The 20,621-nt window shown below is 31.6% G+C and overlaps 2 protein-coding genes and 1 long non-coding RNA gene across 3 annotated transcripts; 1 reads left to right on the top strand and 2 right to left on the bottom strand.

The window, feature by feature from the left end:
* Positions 1–2,048: 2,048 nt before the first annotated feature.
* On the bottom strand, positions 2,049–9,391 carry LOC145596404 (protein SODIUM POTASSIUM ROOT DEFECTIVE 3-like). The gene is made up of 3 exons (XM_081652635.1): positions 8,391–9,391; positions 6,683–6,758; positions 2,049–2,468 (listed from the first exon to the last, which is right to left on the bottom strand). The coding sequence occupies exons 1-3, from the start codon at positions 9,108–9,110 to the stop codon at positions 2,281–2,283; spliced, it is 984 nt and encodes a 327-aa protein (XP_081508761.1). The 5' UTR covers positions 9,111–9,391; the 3' UTR covers positions 2,049–2,280.
* Positions 9,392–12,946: 3,555 nt separating this feature from the next.
* On the bottom strand, positions 12,947–20,025 carry LOC145596420 (dnaJ protein ERDJ3A-like). Its single transcript, XM_081652636.1, has 7 exons — positions 19,847–20,025; positions 18,309–18,364; positions 17,560–17,633; positions 15,071–15,606; positions 14,645–14,989; positions 13,968–14,318; positions 12,947–13,458 (listed from the first exon to the last, which is right to left on the bottom strand). Exons 1-7 carry the CDS (start codon positions 19,934–19,936, stop codon positions 13,171–13,173), a joined length of 1,740 nt encoding a protein of 579 aa, XP_081508762.1. The 5' UTR covers positions 19,937–20,025; the 3' UTR covers positions 12,947–13,170.
* Positions 15,533–17,181, top strand: LOC145596436 (uncharacterized). The gene is made up of 2 exons (XR_014103250.1): positions 15,533–15,656; positions 16,789–17,181. It is a non-coding gene; the product is annotated as an uncharacterized LOC145596436 (long non-coding RNA).
* Positions 20,026–20,621: the final 596 nt, after the last annotated feature.

A 20,621-nucleotide genomic window follows, 5' to 3' on the forward strand; every position in this document is an offset into this window, starting at 1 on the left:
TTTTTAAATGGTTCGGTGCAAACGGGTAGCAGTTTGCTAACGGTTCGGTGTAAGCGGTTTTTTTGCCAGTTTAAACGGTTTCGGGTTGGAACCGGTTTCGGGTTAGATACGGTTCGGTTCTTTTTCGGTTTGGTTTTCTTTCAGTTCGGTTTATATTTGGTTCGGTTTGTTAATGGGTTCGGTTCTTATACGGTTTAACATTATTCGGGTCGATTCGGTTTTGGGTTTTGACAGGGTAAAGTCGTATCCCCTAATCAAAAATAATTCCTAAGTCCTCTAACTAAAGTAGATAGGGAAGTAGGGTCGATCTCCACAGGGAAACAAGTCTTTTTACTCCTAATTAATTATTATAATCTAAATTATCTAAGTAACTAATATTTATAATTGAGTATGAAACTAAACTACAAAGAATAGGAATAGGGAGAAAACAATATATAAAAGGATCTAGGGCATAGGTTCACCAATAAATAATACTCCAGGGTAAAACATAGTAATCAATCATTGACATTGCATAAATAACATAATTAACAGGCTCTCGCAATTTATTAATCAACATAGATCTAACAGGCTCTCGCAATTTACTAGATCTAAGTTCTTATTGAAAATAGCCTTTAATCTCAAATTAACATCTGCTCGATTCATCAATTTAATATTGCTATACTTTTACAAGCCGCAATTGTAAAACATTAAAACAATCCAATAAGAAATTATCATGCAATACCAATAATCAATAATAGTCAATCATCAATACATCAATTAACCAGATTGTAGAGGGCTTTCGCTACGTATTACAATCACACAATTAATTTACCGGTATTAAATCTCATCTCTCGATTCTCGACTTAACCATTTATAAATTAATCTGCCTATTGAAACTAGACCTAAACATTAATTCTCATCTCTCGAATCTTGAATCAATATTGTCAAACTCATGCATAAAAGATAGGCCTAATCTAGTCACAGAGCATTAAATCAATCAATAGGAAATTAATCTAGCATTGATAATTAACAACAACAATTTACCCCTTCATATTATTTATGGATCCCCATAAACCCTAGAAATAAAACTACTCACACATATTAAAAACTAAACTAATCAAAGTAATTAAATAAAGCATAATTAAAAGCCATAAGAAATATAATTAGATAAAGAGAAAAAGCTAAACAAGTTAAGAATAAAATCTAGAAGCTAAAACTACAACTAAAACTACTTAACTCCTACGTACTAATCCTATCCCCTTTTATAAAGAAGACAAAAACAAATCCTAACCCCACTCAAATTCCTCCACAAAACCTAACAAACTATAAATATATAAGTTGCGGAAATCTTCATTGGCTGCCATTAATTGGGCTTTTAACAACGAAGCCCACTGATGAATCAAATCAGCTCAATCTCGCAGCAACAAGCTCGCTCGATCGGGCATTGGGCCGCCCGATCGGGCCCGTCAGAAATCACGCCCAACAGCTGACTTTTCTTGGGGTTGGGCTTATGTTTGCTTTAGGCCCAAACCTCTCTATTCACTACTTGGCTTATCTAGTAAAATATCGTGATACTTGTTTGGTTCGTACTAGTAACATGAACTTTGTAGCTTGCTTATTTAATCGAGCCCTTAATCACCAAACTAAATTTATGTAGCTCGGCCTTGGGCTTATAATACGGTCATAAAATACGATCTGACTCTAATATCTTCATAGTGGCTCAATAAGCTCAGGAATTATCGTAATTCTGCAAATTCCTACAAAATAATACCAACTCTACAAAAACACTAGAAAACGTATATTAGTAATAAAAATAGCTCCGCAGAGCTCAAATAAGCACAAATATGATCGTGGGACGAGGAATAAATATGTATATAAAATAGACTTATCAGGTTTACTAAAATACGCTTCGGGTCGGTTTTCGGTTTTAAAAAAATCGATTTTTAATCTGTTCGGTTCTCATTTGGGTCGGTTGGTTTCGGGCAGTTAAACGGTTTTGGTTTGAAATTTGACAGCACTACTATTATATATTAACTACATACTCACAATTAATTAATTAACATCATAAGTAGTAGACTTGAAGCAAATTAAACTTATGGTGTTCAGCAAACTTGTTCACTTCTAAATTTCTAATAACTAAACAAGATAACAAGAACACATCAACATCTTCTTCTTTTTTTTTTTTTTTTTTTTTTTTTTTTTTTTTTGTGACAAGATCAACATCTAATTAACATACATGCTATGAGACTAATTCAATGCATGTACAAAACTTTAATAAACAAACATTATATCATACGACTATTATTTTATATTATAAAGTTGCATGTTTCTTGAGTTGAGTTGAGAAGAAGATGAAGAGATTGTAGTTGCTGGTGTCCACAATTTAGCATTCTTGACTTTAGAAATGCTGGTCAAAACTCCTAATGGTGTCACATCTCCTACCACCGTTACCTTCTTTGCTGCGAAATCTATGTTGAAAGATGTCACGCCTGCTCACATTAAATTTGTGGAGATTATCAATACCATCATCAAAAGGATACATTAATTATGATTATTGTACTATTTATAAGTTCATTATGCACAAATGCACCATCATACTACCATAGTAATGAAAGCCAATGGGTTTAGTTAGTCTATACACCTAGACTACTCGGCTAGCTAGCCTGGTTAATTGTCACCCAGTGACAAACCCGGATTTTGAAGACAAGTACTTCTAATAAGTATCGGTTACACGGCTTACACCTCATCACCTTAGTGACTTTCCTACTGTTACCAACTAAGGCCCAAACAAGATTTGACCCAATATTGGCTGGGCCAAGTTTCCAAAATCTAAAAAGCTAGGCCTTTTTAAATGAGTTTTACAAAAGAAATTGACAAAACAATAGGCTCAATCAGCCTAACTAGCCACCTTCAACTCCTGTATGTTTGGAACCTTCAGGCTGTTCCCAATCACTCTGCCATTGTCTATTACGTATATATTTTGTGAACTACTGCGGTCATCTACTGTCCAATTTAAGGTCATGTTCTATTCATTTTTACAAAATTAATATTTAGCATATAATATATTAACCATTAACTATTGAATATAATTCGTAAGTCTTTGTTTAAATAAATATAATATGTAAAAATGGGTAATTTCATAAAATAAATACAAAGTACAACAATGATTTAGTACAAATAACTAATTAACAAAACAATCGATTTAAATACCCCGTATACTTACTTTCTAAGCTTTAATTTAGTACTGTATTATAATTGTGTCAACTAGTAGTAAAGAGTAACGAGAAAGTAGTATGTACGATGAATATTATTTAAATCATCATGATTAGAATTTGTTATGTACACCCAACAAACCTAAGGTTATTTTTTGCTATTTATTTGATAATAAAATGAAAAACAATCATCAAAATGAGAAAAAATATTCATGTGTGTACCGTGTACGGTACACCCGGGTGTATATAAAAATCCCTCGATGCAAATAGCTTGAGAGACCAAACACAATAACTAATTTCTCAGAATAGCATTTATGTGTTGGTCTTGATTGAGCTCAGAAAAACAGCAAGAGTGCTCTTAATATAGCAAGGCTATCATCAACTTTGGCCCACTGACATAGATTGCTTGACATGCATAGAAGGCCCACCTCTAGGGCCCAAACGATAAAAATATGTAAAAACACCCAACTAATCTAATATATATAAATAAAGTAGGCATTTTTGGAGAGTATTTGGAGCGCCATGTAAGCAAAGGTATTATTTTAACCAATAAGAAATTAGATTTCTATTTTATTTTAGAATTAAAAAATTCAATCGCTACCTAGATAAAAGTGACGAATTAGATTTGATATATCTCCGATTTTAATGCCACGTAGATTAAAATCAACAAATTAAATTATTTTCATGGAAAAAAAGGTAAAAATTCAATTATATAGACAAATTACATGTACACCAAAAAGATAAATAAATAAAATAAAAACATACAATTCAATCCCCAAAACCCAACCATGACCACGCAAATTACATATGAATATCTAACTTATTAATGATAATAAACACCCACAAGATATAAATATTAATGATAATAAACTACGTATGAATGTTGGTACTTGATGGTTGTATATTCAAATAATGTTCAATATTAAGATTTGATGAGCGTAACTATGGGTTTTTTTTTATTGATATTTTTGATTTATTTTAATAATAACCCAATAAAATTAGGGCTTGTTTGGGATCATTTTTGGTTTTCAGTTTTCTGTTTTTTTAAAAACTAAAAACCAAAAACAGGAAACAAGAAAAAGGTGTTTCCACTTTTCTGTTGTCAGTTTTCAAAATTATCATGATTTTAATATGTCTAAATATTTTTTGATTCATTATGTGACATATATAATATACTTTTAAAAAACAAAAAACCAAAAAACAGAAAACCACAGCGATGCCAAACGAACCCTTAGATTTGTGTTTTATTTTAGAATTAATAACTTTACTTGCCAAAAAAAAACAATCATTTTCAAATTTTATCTTATCTAGCAACCCATATCATGATTAGATAATAAAAAAAATTATAAGAGATTTATTTGCTACTCCACATATACACGTAGTATAAGATATGATGATATTAAAGATTTGTATACATCCTCTCAAAAATACAATTTTTTTTTCTATTATAAATAGACACTATATATATATACTACACACGCACAAACAATCCACCACGAGCTTTAATTCATTAAAACTATATAATACAAAAACGCAAACATGTGAATATTATTTATGTACTCTATTTCATGGTGTGATTTTTTTTTCAGGTCTAATTCGTTTATTAACAAATAATATTGGAAAAAAATGTAAGTATATCAATGCTTTCTAATGGTAAACAAAATAAGTTGATCGTTAATAATTATTCATTATTTTCTAAGATGTATGTTTTGTTTATTCTACCTAATCTAATTGTATTACTTATCATATTAAATTTTGTTAAACAACTTTATTATAATTTAATATTATTTATTCTGTATTTGAAGGGATTATGTCCATGCGTCAGTTGAAGGAAATTTTGTCAAGTTCTTATAAATTCAAAAGAGGAATGTGTAGATTGGAAAAGTAAGTTTGCAACTATAGTCTTATAATAGAAGGAAAAATTTTAAAAATTGTAAGAGATGTCTCTAATAATTTTGATTTGTGTATTATAGTTTCTGGTAGAATATATGTATTATTGTTGTAAAAATCATTATAGTAGTGTGGTAATGAAATTTCATTATAAAGATTTAATTTTATTCAATTAGATTAATTTCAGTAATGCAACATTCTTGGTATATACTTTTTATTTAACTATTTAAAAATTTATAAAGTCATATCTTTTTATTATTACTCTCACCATCTTTATTCGATCTTACCTTATAGTTTTGGGTTTACTTTATTAATTTTTCATTGTATAAAGTTGATATGGAGTAAAAGAATAATGGTGGTCTAAGTTACTGTTTGTGAAAGAATATAGTGATTTTATAACTATACATGTACAGAACAACAATGTACTTTCGTTATACAAACGAATCATAGTTTAAAAAAAAAAGAGGATTTATGATTTAAATCTTTTTAAAAAGCAAAATAATATCTTGAAAAATTAAAATTTTAAATTCGTATTTTATTTTATAATTAAATGAATAGTAATTAATTAGGATTTAAATTATTAAAAAAAACTAAAAGTTTTCTTTTATTTAATTATCTTTAGATAATTACGAACAGTGATTTATAATTTAAATTATTTTTATCTAACATTAGTATCTTATTCTAATATCCGATAGATTAAATAACATATAAAAAGGTATGACAAATGATAAAAAAAAAATATTACAATTTATTTTAATTTAGAATTAAAAAATCAATCACCACTTGAGAAAAATTAATGAATGAGATTTGAGAGTCAACCAATGAAAAAAAAATTCACAATTTAATTTTGAAAAACAATTATTACCCCATAAGAAATCTTCACGAATGAGATATATATGAGTGTTTAATTTGATGTGTCATGTAAGAAAAATGCCAATATTGATTTAGGATTAAAATTATTTTTAAAAAATATATCTTTTAACGTTAAAAGTTTTATCCGGCAAATTTGGTAAATGCTTAATTAGTGATAATGAATTTTGCAAGGGTTAGGGGAGGGTCCATCTTAATTAGTGATTTAGTATTTTTTTTTTTGTTTAAAAAAAAAAAACTTATATTTTAACTTTTTTTTCTTCTATTATCCGACAAATAAGATATTATATTTATAATTTTTTTTATTAATTATAAATTTAATTTTCACATAACTAGCACCAACAAATAAGATCTCTTTTAAAATTATGTTAAATAATAAAAATTAACCTTTTCCTAATCAGCACAATAATTTAATCAACATATTGTATGGTGTAATTACAGAAGAAAAAAAAAAAAAAAAAAAAAAAAAAAAAAAAAAAAAAATTATCCTTACATGAGATTTATAGATAAAAACCGTGCATCGCACGGGCTTTCATCTAGTAGTTTTAAATTTAGGCAAATAAAACATGGAGAAAAGACAATAACATCTTACTGTGTATAATTGCAATTTACTTATGTAGAAATCTTAACTAAGAACATTTCGTCCCCTGTTGCTCTTATAAAGTTGGTTTGAACGAATGTAGGATTACTAAATGAATGAGATGCAATATGATGATGAATAAGTTTATTACCTGGCATTCTAGAGAGATGCTTTTTCATTTTTCTCTCACAACCTCTGCAGTGCAATGACACCCTCAGAACCACCACCTGCAAACATCAATAATCATCAATCTTTGTTTTAATGTCACCACCCACCAATTCTTATAGTACATCAAACATCATCATTACTAACCAAGTACTACTATTTTTAACCTTTTCTTTCTAATATTGGAGCTGTTACTACTCACTCAGTAGTGTTCTATAACTTCCAAATTACAAAAGCTGATATACATGATTATTTTCAGTAAAATATTTGTTACTTTAATATGACTAATGTTGGTATAGTAATAAAGGTGTGTTTGTGTATAAATCAGACTGCTTTTGACTTTAGTGGTCAAAATATGCTGAAAATTTTATTACTTCGTTCTCAAATTGGTGAAATAAATCAAAATTTACAAACTTATAATTTATTTTTATTTTTTTTTAAAGAACACAAACTTGTTTTTGATCAATAACAAGTTAAAATATAATATATCAACTGTTTTGCCTCAAAAAAAATAACAAGTTAAAATAGATCTAAAAAGTAAGATACAACAGTAGAATCACCCATATATATTTACTCTATCATTCTATAAATTGTTTGAACTTTTACATGCAATATAGGCAATTTTCTTTTTAGCATAAAAATACCAACTAAGGATAATATATAGACATATTTGATCATCAACATATACAATAAGGGCATGTTTTGATTGACTGAACTGAGTTGAAATAAACTGAATATTTTATAAGAGAAGGAAATTAAAAACTGAACTGAAAATAATCTGAAGAGAACAGGTCCTAAATATCACGAGCAAAGCTACATCTACCCACTAGGTAATTTTTAACCCTCTACTAATATAATATTAAGATATCATTAATCATATTGAGTTGGATTTCACTATTACTATTTATCAGTACTCTTTATTTAATACTGTAGTAGATAGTTTTTTCCAAGTATCATCGCTTAAACATTTAATTCAAAGGTAGCTCGCATCCATATATTTGGGGCGTTAAATTAAATCTTAAGTAGAACCTTACCTTTGAATTTAGGACCTGGACTAAAGTGGTGTTTAACTTAAAAGAGTCATTTCATTCTTTAACGAGTACTATATAAACCTTGACTTTGGTACTGAAATTAATTACATAACCCCACGAGCGACAACTATAGACTAGCCAAGTCAAATTGCCATCATCATCATTATAATTTCACATATTTTATATTTCTGTTTTTTTTTTTTTAAGTAATTACGTATTTATCCGTTGTGCATCAATTTTATCCTGCCATCCAAACCAATAAATTCACTACTGTAGTCTTGTACTTTTCTCTAATATTTCCACTTTCATTCTCTTATCTAACGCCCCGGGGGCGCTCATTAGCTTATGTCTTTAAATTAATGGTTGAAATGCGTAATCAACCTATATACTCTTATCATTCTAAACTCAACATGATCCAAATTTTAAGAACAATCATACATGTCCTAATCTTTATACAATTAAGATCATTATATAGCACAAAGACAAACACTAAAACTTTAGTTTATTAAAACCTATGTAAGTGTACAAAAGTTGTAAGAGTCAAAGTATTCAACATATATTATACGTCACCTTTTAAAAATTACTATAAGTACTACTCCATATTAATTAATTAACGAGTGGATTATTAATAAATCACATTACTAAGAAAGATGAGTTACAAACCTGGTCCGATGATCCGGTTGAGGAAGGTGGTTTAGGAGGCTTAGAATCGGCCTCCGGCTTAACAACCTCGACGCCGTCGTTATGGTGGTTAGTATCATAAGGTTTAAGCTTCAAGACCGGGTCAAAATCAGATAACACTTCAAGAAAAGAAGTGTCATCTAAAAGATACCTAGATGATTCAGGAGGGCTAATGTAGTCTACACCAGGCTTAGTGTTGGCACACGCCGCCGCCTTCATGATCAAATCAGACGGCTTAGAGAAGCTCCTTCTACCACTCTTATTATGAACATCATCACCATTATCAATAATAATATTATTACTAGTAATGGTTGGTTTTGTAGCATTATTAGTAACGTTTTTTTTGCTAGTCTTTTTTTTGGTTAATGTAGGAAGTTTGTTACTACCCTTTTTTTGTGGGGTATGAGTTTGATGAGGTTTTGGGCTAATTGGTGTAGGAGGTTTTCTTTGTAGGACATGGTTGGTGCAAGGGGTTCCAATGGGAGTACTAGCACACGAACCGTTAGTACTACTAATTCCACTTCTTCTTTCGTCCGTGATGATAGGGTTGTGTCTATCAATTGCTCGGCTTCCAGGGGTGAAAGACGAGGAGGAGGATGAGGATGAGGACGAGGATGGTAGTATTACTTCCATGTTGGAAGAGATTATAGCGGTTGAGTCTTGTGAAGTACAAGATGATATGTTTATGTTTAAACCCTTCATAATAATTTTGATGCTAAAAATTAAAGGTGGTATTAAAAGTGTTTAGAACAAAGGAGGTGTATTTTTTAGGGAATCAATCAATATTATTGCATGCATGAATAACTCTAATAGAGGGAAAAACAAGGAAAAAGAGCAAGGGAAGAATTTTAGGTGTTGGAATTCTTGGGAAGAGGAATATAGTTGTGGGTTGTTAGAAGTTTGAGTTAAGTGTAGAGTAAGCTATGCCTTTATGTTATGGAATAATTGGGGTGGGGGTGGAAATAGATGTGGTTGTGTATGATGAATTGAATTGATTGACATCCATTATCATCACACTAATATGGACCACATAGCACCCTATCTTTCTCTCTCTTGAAGATATATAAAATTTTGGGATACTTAAATTATACTTGTATGTATGCATAATCGAATAATATTAGAGGCTTGACACTAAAAATTACAAATACTCCTTCCGTCTCTTTATTAATGTCCACTTTCTCTTTATTATGTGAGTAATAAATGAGAGAAAGTGGACATTAATAAAGAGACGGAGAGAGTTCTATTTTTTTGATAGTTATTAGTGTATAACTTAACTTTTTTGTCGTTATTGAGAGTGAATAAAATGTAATTAATGTGTTATAACCTTTTAATATAGTGTTAGATATGTAGCTGAATTGAAAGATTTCTATTTTAAATCATTACTAAAATTATAAGGGAGAAAGCTAAGTGGTTATACTATATTATTGTTGGAACACATGTTTTAGTTTTATGCAAAGCTAAGTGAGTACATGTTAGTAAAATAACTTTACTCTTATAGAATAGAATCTACCTTCATGGCTTCATATATGCTCTTTTTTTTTTTTTTTTTTTTTTTTTAATTTCATATATGCTCTTTGATTTAGAGAGAATATATGAATTATGAAAACAATAGCTTAGAGACATTTAAGCCTTATTTTCATAAAGATTACTATATTATAATTTATAAAAAGACCATTTTTTTTCATTTTTTCGACCAACCTCTTATAAGTTATAACTATACCAAAATCTAATTTTCGTACTTAATAATATAATTACATGATAGGATCGAACTATCTAACTATAGTCAAAATTGAATAAAAGAAATGCGGAGTAATACAACATAAAGATTCCTCAAGGAATTGGATGCTCTAGGCAATTAAGCCATCAAAGAACAACACAACAATAAAATTGCATTGAGAATTTTCTTCTTTATTGAGGGCCTCCACAGAATAAGACACAAAGTAACTTTGTTGTCAAAGTTTAGCAATAACACATTTATGCTCTTCTACCTATCTATTTCTCCTCAACCGCAACTTCACTAGAATCAGATGCTAACATTTTTTCCTTTGGAATTTGCCTTAGCTTTTTCCTCCCACCACTTTATATCCAACCTTTGCACCATCCAAAGCTCCTCACTACCTTAGGTTCACCACTCAATTTATTCTCCCAATTTGACCAAATTTTCTTAGACCATCGTACGTAGTTAGTGGCATCATCAAGGTGTTGCACATAAAAACGTTACTTAAATTATATTACCTCAACCCATCATGCAAAGTAACGAATGCTAATTTATTAAATTACCTGATTCACGCTCGGTCATGTTAAAATGGACCAAAACTATGTAACGTTATACTAAATCATCTAATTAGCTCGACCATATATTGTGTTTAGTTGTGCCTAGAGAGCAAATCTCAATTATACATACTATTGTAGCATTTTGACTTTACAATGAACCAATAATTAAGGTAGAGGAGCTTTCGAATTTGAGTGAAAGGTTTAGAAGCTTCGTCTTAGAGTACGTTGTGTATAAACCTAGGCTGTAAAATTGTTCTTTTTTCTTGACATTATGTAACACTTTTTTCCTTTCTAAATATATTCCAACCTTTAAAAAATTATGTTGTGTTACTTTAAAATTGGGTATTTATTCCCATTGCATGAGTTGTAACCATCACACAACCTAGATTTCTCTATCACAGTCCTTTTGGTGCCCCTACTACATTTATCCACTGTACCCCTTCTTTTTCAGGCGCCCACACATTCGTCCACACTTCTATCTACAACTCTACAAGTTTTATTTTTCAGAAATGTGGTTATTTTTTTGGTGTATTTGCATCATTATTTGGTAGGCTTATATATACAAATCTAGGATATTAGTATAAGCACCAACTCAAAGCTACTTATTCTTAACAGCATACTGACAAAGTTTATTCTATATGTGTACTTTGTAATAATTAATTAATTATATGCACAAAGAAATGAATATTAATAATCAGTTCATTGAAAAGGAAACAAAATTTATTCTCTATCCTAAGCTATTACTCCTTGTATATGGCTGAGTATCGGGAAGATTTTTATTGTACACTCGGGTCAATACATGCGTGTACAACAATTGATGTACACATGCCATTTGCATCCATAATTTTATGTGTATGTTAAGAGGTGGGCAATGGACTTCACAATGTTCTAGAAAAAAAATTAAAAAAAACTTAATAACATGATAATCTTGTATTTTGTTGTGCACTACATTATGTAAAGAACTCTAATTTACCCTCCTAATGTCACACCTTGATTATAATTATTGATAACATAGTACAATTAATCTCAAAATGTTAGTTTCTTTTAAATTCATACAAAAATTAATTATTAACTTTCAGCTTCAAATTAAACCCAGGGATAGTTTGTAACGGTATGTGACAGAGATGATCAGACGTCTATGTTTCTCATCTATCTATATTATAGATAGTAGTTAAAAATACAAACCATAGTTGCCACATGTCCTCCTCCCAATCACCTTTATCTATAATCACTCTATTTTCTTAGTTTAACAAAGAACTTCTCCAGCTTCCCCCTTTAATTCTCAACTAGTTATTGACCCGGGCGATGTCCCGGATCATCATAAATTATAAATTTGATTAAATTAATTCAGAAGAGTTAATGTTGAACAATATTAATAACTAAATGAAAATGTAATAAGAGGTCAATATGAAAAGTTTTTCAATTAAATTAAACAATAATGTATTATATAGCATTAAAGTTAGACCAATGAAGAGTTTTTGTTAAAGAGACTAAACATTAATACAATTCAATATGATGAGATAAGAGGGATGACACATAGGATGACATGTACTGCATATGTGGCATATGACTGACACATGCCGTTAGCACGTTGTTCCCATAAGTTTTAATAATATTATAGATGATTGTATGCATTCTATAGCCTCCACTTAAATTCAACAAATTGAATTTTATTAAGCTTCTCCTCTTCTCCCTCTATCTTTATATTCAATCTAATCACATCTATATCTATATCTATATCTATACTTAGTATTTAAAAACTATAACCAAGAAACTAAGAAAGACACATGTCCTCATCCATTCTATTACACTTCTCTAACCATAGTGTCACATGTCATCTTACACTAATAATTTTTTATTACACCATTTTTTTTAATTCTTTCATTAAACTTATAATTTATCTTTCATACACACTTCATCTCTCATCTTCATCTCTCCCGACCCTTTAATTCAACCTTTTCTTATTCTCTCTTTAATTTTAGCCCTTCCACCTTCTATTTAAGCCTCTTTTTCGATTAAAGTTCCAAAATTTTAATTTCTTTAATCATGTTTCCAATTACATATTATACCCTATAATGACTTACTAATGTTTCCTCACTTATCTATCAATACAATTTTATATGAATAACTCGTACATCGCACGGGCCAAAAGGCTAGTTTTATTTAATTCATTGACCCCTTATGCAATTTGTGAGTTTTAACAAAAAAAAAAAAGTATGAATCATAACTTATGCACAACCCGTGCTTAGAACGGGTCCAAAAGCTAGTTACATATGAAATGTCATTCCATTTTTTCCAGTATGTACAATAAAGGACCCATATTTTACCCATTTTTTCGACTATAGTTACTCAAAAACGAACCAGCCCTCTAAACTCTGATTACACGCTCCCTGTATAAGTGGGTGATTTTGTTCTAAACATTCTTGTTAAATCCATTCTCTATACACTGACTTTACAATTCTTCTAGAGTTACTACATCACAATCTTTCTACACGATCATTGGTTTTTGCCGCGTTTTGCTGAATTGTACATCACCACTGAGGACCGAGCCAATGAACTTCTCAGTTTCTTCCTCATTAAGATCCTCAGTATACACAGCGTACCTCCCTTTCCGAGGTTTGTATGCCACCAAGAAGCTATTTGACGACCTGAATCCAGTTTTGTCAAAAGCATCCAAGAAAGACTGCTGCTTCTTTGCATCTACCATTGCGTAGGAGATGGAATCTTTGGATTCAGATGACAGATTTCTTCTCCTTGATAATGATTTCTGTGAAACCTGGAACCACATACAAACACAGTTAGCTGATCGAGAGTCATGCAGAGTTGCAGACAATAAAATGGAACTTTTCCAGTACAGGTACAAAATGGAACAGTATGGTGAAACAGGTACAAAATGGAACTTTCATGGCCAAACCACGCTAGAGTCATGCAGAGATTGCAGACAATAAAAATGTATATCAGATATTAGTACTCTCTTCAAATCAAAATATGAATTGAATTAGCCAAATTGTTTTGGTCCTAAATATAAGTCATTCTACAATATAAATGCAAAATTAATTACCAAAATATTTAAATAACATAATAGGCATTTCATGAATCACTGCAATATTACAGCCACATGACAAAACTAACGCGACTTCAACTAAGCTTAACCAAATTTTAAAGATTTGTATGAATGCCTAATATGACTTGTATTTTCGATTAGAGTGAATCTTGATTTGATTTAATGGGCTCATATGAGTCATATCTGTTAAGAAGTCCTATCATCAAAAAGATCCCACTTACCGCTGATAGAATTGATTCGAGCCTGTCTCTAGCTTTTGATGATCTAAAACCACCAATTAAGCAAACAGGACTATCTTCTCCACAAAGAGCATGAAAATTAGATGCTGTCAATAGTGGTACTTGTTTGCTAGAAGGTTCACTCTCAGACTTCTTAGTCTGACTTGAAGCAATTTTATTCTTCTTTTCAAAACCATCAAGTAAGAGACCAAGTTCCTGAACAGCAGACTCTAGATCTTTCACAGATATTCCTGCTTTCAGTATGTGTTTTTCTCCGTTTGACAGCCACCCCACAATAGCTGGAAGTGCATTAACCCCTAACCTTTTCACCTCTGGATCAGAAACATCATGAACCTGTAAAATCAATCAAAAGCCAAAACTACCCTTTAAATTTGCACTCTAAATTTTTATAACAAATTGACACCAATGATTGTATTACAAAGTTCCCCAAAGCTGCATATAATGGAACCAACTTAAATCTTTTCAAATAATTGAATGGATTATTATATCAGGACTAAACAATAAATAGGTAACAGTCTGATGTTCCACATCTCACAAACATTGAAAAAACCTTTATTCCCTGTATTATTTGTCTTCCATATATTCATTTTTTGTTCTTTTTATTTTTGACTTAGGTTAAGAAGATGGGGGGAAGGAAGTCCAGAACAAACATATGATACCTGTGCATCATAAAAGATAAATCGTTTGCGATACAAGCCGCTAAGAGTACGCCAAATCACTGGTGTATCTTTTTTGGTTGAGAGAAGCATAACTCGAGGTAATCTCTCCCCAGCACCGCCAAATGAAGGCTGAAAGTCAGCCAGGCTAACACGTCTCGAAAACCTTGGCAAATGTTCCTGACAAAAGCTTTTCAAGCTTTTCACATCCCACTCATCATTATATTCGACAAAGGAGCCACTCTCACTAGTTATGTAGGAATAAACAAATAATCTAGGCGCTCGACGAGGATGTATTCCATGATTCTTACAGAAAGAAGATTCAGTCTCACAATTAATTTTACCAACCTGCACAAATAAATATGAGCATCAGCACTGTACTGTTATGAGAAACCGGCAAATTTTCTAGAAGAAAGAATAGGACTGTACTTTTAAAGCTCCCTTCAATGAATTAGCAATCTCCTCCAAGATAGATTCATACTGCTGAGCCAACATCATTGAGGGCGTATAAGAAAGCAGAAGCCAAGTAATACCCTTGGCATTTATTTCTTTCTCAAACACCTGTGAACTTACTGCACGACAAGTCTTGGGGGGCCTCTTAAACCCAGATTGTGATCCAGCTGAACCACCAGATCCAGATGATCTACCAGAACCGCTAAAGCCAGAACCACTGCCCATGTTACCACCAAAAAGGTTTGAAAACATATCATTGAGGCCAAAACCAAAAGGACTTCCACCACCAGATCCACCAAATGGGTTTCCACCGCCAGATCCACCAAAGGAAAAGGAGAAAGTTCGGCCACCCCCACCCATATTTTGCCACTGCCCCCCTGATCCTCCGCTCGTGAAGTGGGTGTATCCACCATAATCTCCTGCACCCCCACTATCAAAGGAAGGTCCACCTTTCTCATCACCGTATAGGTCATAGTTTTTCCTCTTTTCCTCGTCAGACAAAATTTCATAAGCTGCACAAAATATACATGATGAATAGGTACCTCAGAAATTTTCAAAATAGGTGTTAGGAATATAGGAAAATATATTATTGTGATATATTTTCCATATAGATCTTATGATATTATATTTAGGATAATAATATATCTTAGTGATATTCTAAGATAGATTTATGGAAGTTTATATGATAAGAGTTTATATTGTGTAGGTTATCTTATGTAGGCTATAAATATTAGCCAAGATCATCAATACAATTCAAGCTATTCTCTCTCATAAATAATTTAGCATGGTATCAAGAGCAGGTTAAATCTTGGGACCGTTCACACAAATTCTCCCCCTGTCGGTGGGTTAGAATATTAAACCCACCGGTGGGATTCATAAATTTGCTTCCGCTATGCAATAGTATTGCTCTTTGAAATTTCTATTTTTTTTTATTTAATCTTTTTTTTTTTTTGGAATAAACATGTGATACGTGGGTTATTATTGGTGTATGTGATCAATATGAATGATCATATGTGATTTGGTTAGGTTGTAGTGTTTGAGTGCGCTTCCTCCATTATTGCATCTCCATGGAGATGAAGAAAAGCCACGTTTGGCGTATTGTTTATTATTAAAAAAACAAAAAAAAAAAATTGCAAAAGATCACGGACACCAGCGAAGGGCTTGGCAAAGAAGATCACGGACACCAGCAAAGGGCCGTGGCAAAGAAGATTACGGACACCAGCAAAGGGTCGTGGCAAAGAAGACCACGGACACCAGCAAAGGGCCGTGACAAAAGACCACGGACACCAGCAAAGGGCCGTGACAGTAGACCATGGACACCAGCAAAGGGCCGTGGCAGCAAAAGTTCTTTTTTTTAAATAAAAAAATTGAAGGCAACACGAACAGAGAGGTGCAACTCGATCGGCTTCAACACAATGCGAATTTCCAATCGTAACGTTCGTGTTACTGCCGTTACGATTGCGGGAGGGTGTTAGGAATATAGGAAAATATATTATTGTGATATATTTTCCATATAGATCTTATGATATTATATTTAGGATAATAATATATCTTAGTGATATTCTAAGATAGATTTATGGAAGTTTATATGATAGAGTTTATATTGTGTAGGTTATCTTATGTAGGCTATAAATATTAGCCAAGATCATCAATACAATTCAAGCTATTCTCTCTCATAAATAATTTATCAATAGGTTCTTTAAAAGAGAAAGGAGCAGAATTTCAGCCACACAAGAGAGAAAAAAAGGTCAAAGACACCCACTTTCATTCCTGCCCCTAATAATGAAAGGCAGGATAAGAGGGAGTTTATGATGCTGTGCAAAAAGAATGTCAAATATGCCAGGCATATACAGCTCGAAATAAGCCAAAAAAGAACATAGAAAAACATTATTTTCACAGGTAACGAAGCTGAAGTACAGAAATAGAAATTAAACTTCTACAGAAGATCAAAGTTAACACCATTCTATCAGCCCTATCACATTACCTCAGAATTCTAATACTCCTTAATCGCACTTTTAATCCTATTCTATAAACATATATCAAAAGCCGCCAATTCGGCAATGACATTTCCTAGTCTGCTCTACATTTTATTTTAAAAGTGCGCTGAAGCCAAAAAACGTTTGGCCCCAGGTTATAAAGCCTCTGGGCCGTTGATAAAAAATTCATGATGCTACACTTATAACCTCGGCTCTCATATATGCACAGTATGCAATGTATGTTAGAAGAGGAAAAGATTTTAAGGGCAATATAAGGTACACAGGAAAATGATTTTGAGGTGCAATACATAGTGGATGGGGAAAAGATTTTAAGAGTCGTCTACTCTTTCTAAATTTCCTACATATCTCTTCAATTGTGATATGAGAACTGCAAAAACATGAGCTCAACAGTTAAACAACTTCAAACTGAATGTACACCCTAATGAACAATCATCTACTTCAGATAAAGCAAGGATAATTACACATTACCATTGTTGATCTCCTCGAACTTTGCTTGAGCTCCTTTATTCTTGTTTTTGTCAGGGTGATATTGTAAAGAAAGCCTAGAAACAAGAAAGGTAAGAGTAAGCATTATGCACATCCCTAGAAGCAAGCTCTAAGTTGAAAGACAAAGACAATATCATGTATATTATTATCTCCTCAACAGATTACGTATAGCATTATATGAAAATTTTTGTTTCATCATCCAAAGAAATGAAATGAAGTATTAGCTTGAACACAATAGCTCCCAGGTAAGTTAAGAAGAAGAAGGAACCAACCTTATATGGCTACCAGCAATGTATATCACACAAGATGACAAGAAATTTCATTACTAAAGATAAACTTATATAAGCTTTAGGCTAGCATCAATGAAGTGTTAAAATTATCAACTTATAAAGCAATAAGCTTGCATCAACGACATGTTTATACATGGTAATTAACACATAGTTGATTTCCATTCCTACAGAAGTTGATTGACATCTACTATAAAATAAAATTACAAGTCTAATGCCTCTACAGTAAAAACTAAGGCTAGCCCATTTTAGCATAGAACAGCATGACAGATAAGACGAAAACATCTCATGTCATCGTCTTTCCTAAATCATAACACTAGAAGGAATATTAACAATGAGAGAATCACAGAAGTCCTGATCAATCAATACTATATTAATATTGTTCCAAATTCGAAGACAATGACTGTAGACTACATGCTTTACAAAGTGGATGAAAGAACATACTTGTGGAAAGCCTTCTTAATATCACGTTGACTGGCATTCCGATCAACACCTAGTACCTGAAGAAGGGAAAAAAAAAAAATATTAGGAGCCCAAAAATGTTAAGAGAATCTAGTAAATAAGGAATATTCTGATGAAAAATCATAATGTCGACAGTGAACTGATAAAGCGGCAGAGCCACATTAGCCACAAAGGTTTCTCAAGACCGTGTACGACTAGGATTAGATAAAAATTTATAAGCTACGTTCTTTCAATGACGAAAAACTGTTGCATAAAATAGGAGTATAAGCTACACACTTCATTCCAGAGATCTACATTCTAATATTCCCCCTGCTAATTTGATTTTGTTTCTGTAGAGATACTTAAATAGTATCCATGCCACACCAGCCCACTAATTTAGGCAATGAAGCCTAAAGTTCAAAAGTGAGAAGAAAATAAAAATATTACAGTAAATTATAACCAAATGTCTGAATATGTGAAGTTTTGGTGCAGCTACTGCAGAAACTACCAAACTAGCCAAAGACATTCCCAAAGCAGAATATATTTTCAGAAGCTTTACATTGAAGGTACATTATGCGCAAAAGTTCAAACAGCAATACAAAATTGCAGATCATGGATACTACCATGGGTACCAATTAAGATTTTTACAATATCACGGATTCCCGGCAATGTTCTAATTAAAGCTAACTCATTAAGGCGGTAAGGCCCCCCGGCTATTGTGTATATACAGAATACACACTCTCCCAAGCTAGCTCTTTTTAGGTGCCTCCGCATATTCAATTTAGTATTTACTAAAATTCTTAGATAACTCGCCAATGATCTTCAGTATTTTTAAATCCTTTCAAAATTTAAAAATTTATGACTCGGAAGAGTTTGTATTTTGAGCTATACATGTATTACATCACTATATGTATAAGAAATTAAGAATATACGGATATGTAATTTCAATTTCAAATGATCCAACATCAACAACAAGCTCTACTAATGAGGTAGAATCAAACCACACTAGCTATTCTAATAATTCCATTATACAAGGTACACCCGAGTGAATAATAGACGCCTTATTCTTTAACCTCGGTTTCATAACAAACATCAATACACCCCAAATCTTCACTCACTAATCTGCTTAAAATAGAAGTCTTCCGGAACGAATTACATTATGTCAATCCCACATTTTTAAAAACGCACTCCCCAATGTAACCATAATATTACAACAAGTAATTCAAAATAATTTAAATTTCCCTTCAAACACAAAATCAAACCTACCCCCAATTTCAAAAAACAAATTAAGAATCAGCAAAACAATTCAAATTCCCAATGTTGTATCAATTTCACAATTTGTAACTTAACATCCAAAATAACTATACAAATTAACAATTGACAAACCCAATTCAAAAGCAATACAAATTGAGCAGAAATAATACCCAGCCAATTTAAAAAAGAACAAAAATTAAAAAAAAAATACCCAAAATCCATCAGAAATTGAGCAGAAAATTCAAAAATTTTAAAAAAAAATCATTTAAAAAGAAGGGTTTATATACCTTATAAGGGTCTGATGCCTTCTTAGCTTCAGCAGCAAAGATGATCAAAGTCGCCAGAATTAATGGCGCAAGCTTCATACCAACACCCATTTTTAGTTTATTATTTTTTTCAGGAATTGTGAAGTTTTTTCGGTTTTTGTATTTTTTTGTTTTAGAGAGAGAAACACAGTGAAGAAGAAACAGGGAAAATAAAAAAGGAAGAGAGAGAATATAAATAGATTACTGCTATGATTGAACAAAATCTAGAAACACCGAGATGTTTTAGAATACGTGGCGTGTTAAGGTTGGTGCACGGGAGAGGGACCAATGGCGTTGCAGGAAATTATATGTTGACGGAATTTGCTGACAGTTAGGATTCCACGTATTCATATGTATCACAAAATTCCTTATGCAGTTAGATTTTCAATAAATTATTATAAAACGGGTAAAAATTACCTTAAAATATTTGAAGTTGTTAATAGTTACTGTAATTAATTTGATCATTATTTTTTTTAAAAAAATTGACCTTCAAGTATGGTGTGAATGTCCATACTCCAAATTTATTCATGGCATTGCTTCAAAAAAAAAAAAATATTATTCATGGCATTTATGTAGTAGCCAACCATGTTGCCACCCTCTATGTTTGTAGCCCACAATGTAATATTTCCTTCGTTACGAATTAATTTACTATAAATGGCCGCTACACTTACACATTACTCTCAATAAACTTTTTTTTCCTTTTATAGTAAGTTTTTTAGTGTAATTTTACAAAATTACCCTTACTTTTCTATTTAAA

Source organism: Chenopodium album, chromosome 2, assembly GCF_948465745.1.
Source record: "Chenopodium album chromosome 2, dcCheAlbu1.1, whole genome shotgun sequence".
Classification (NCBI taxonomy): Eukaryota; Viridiplantae; Streptophyta; class Magnoliopsida; order Caryophyllales; family Amaranthaceae; genus Chenopodium; species Chenopodium album.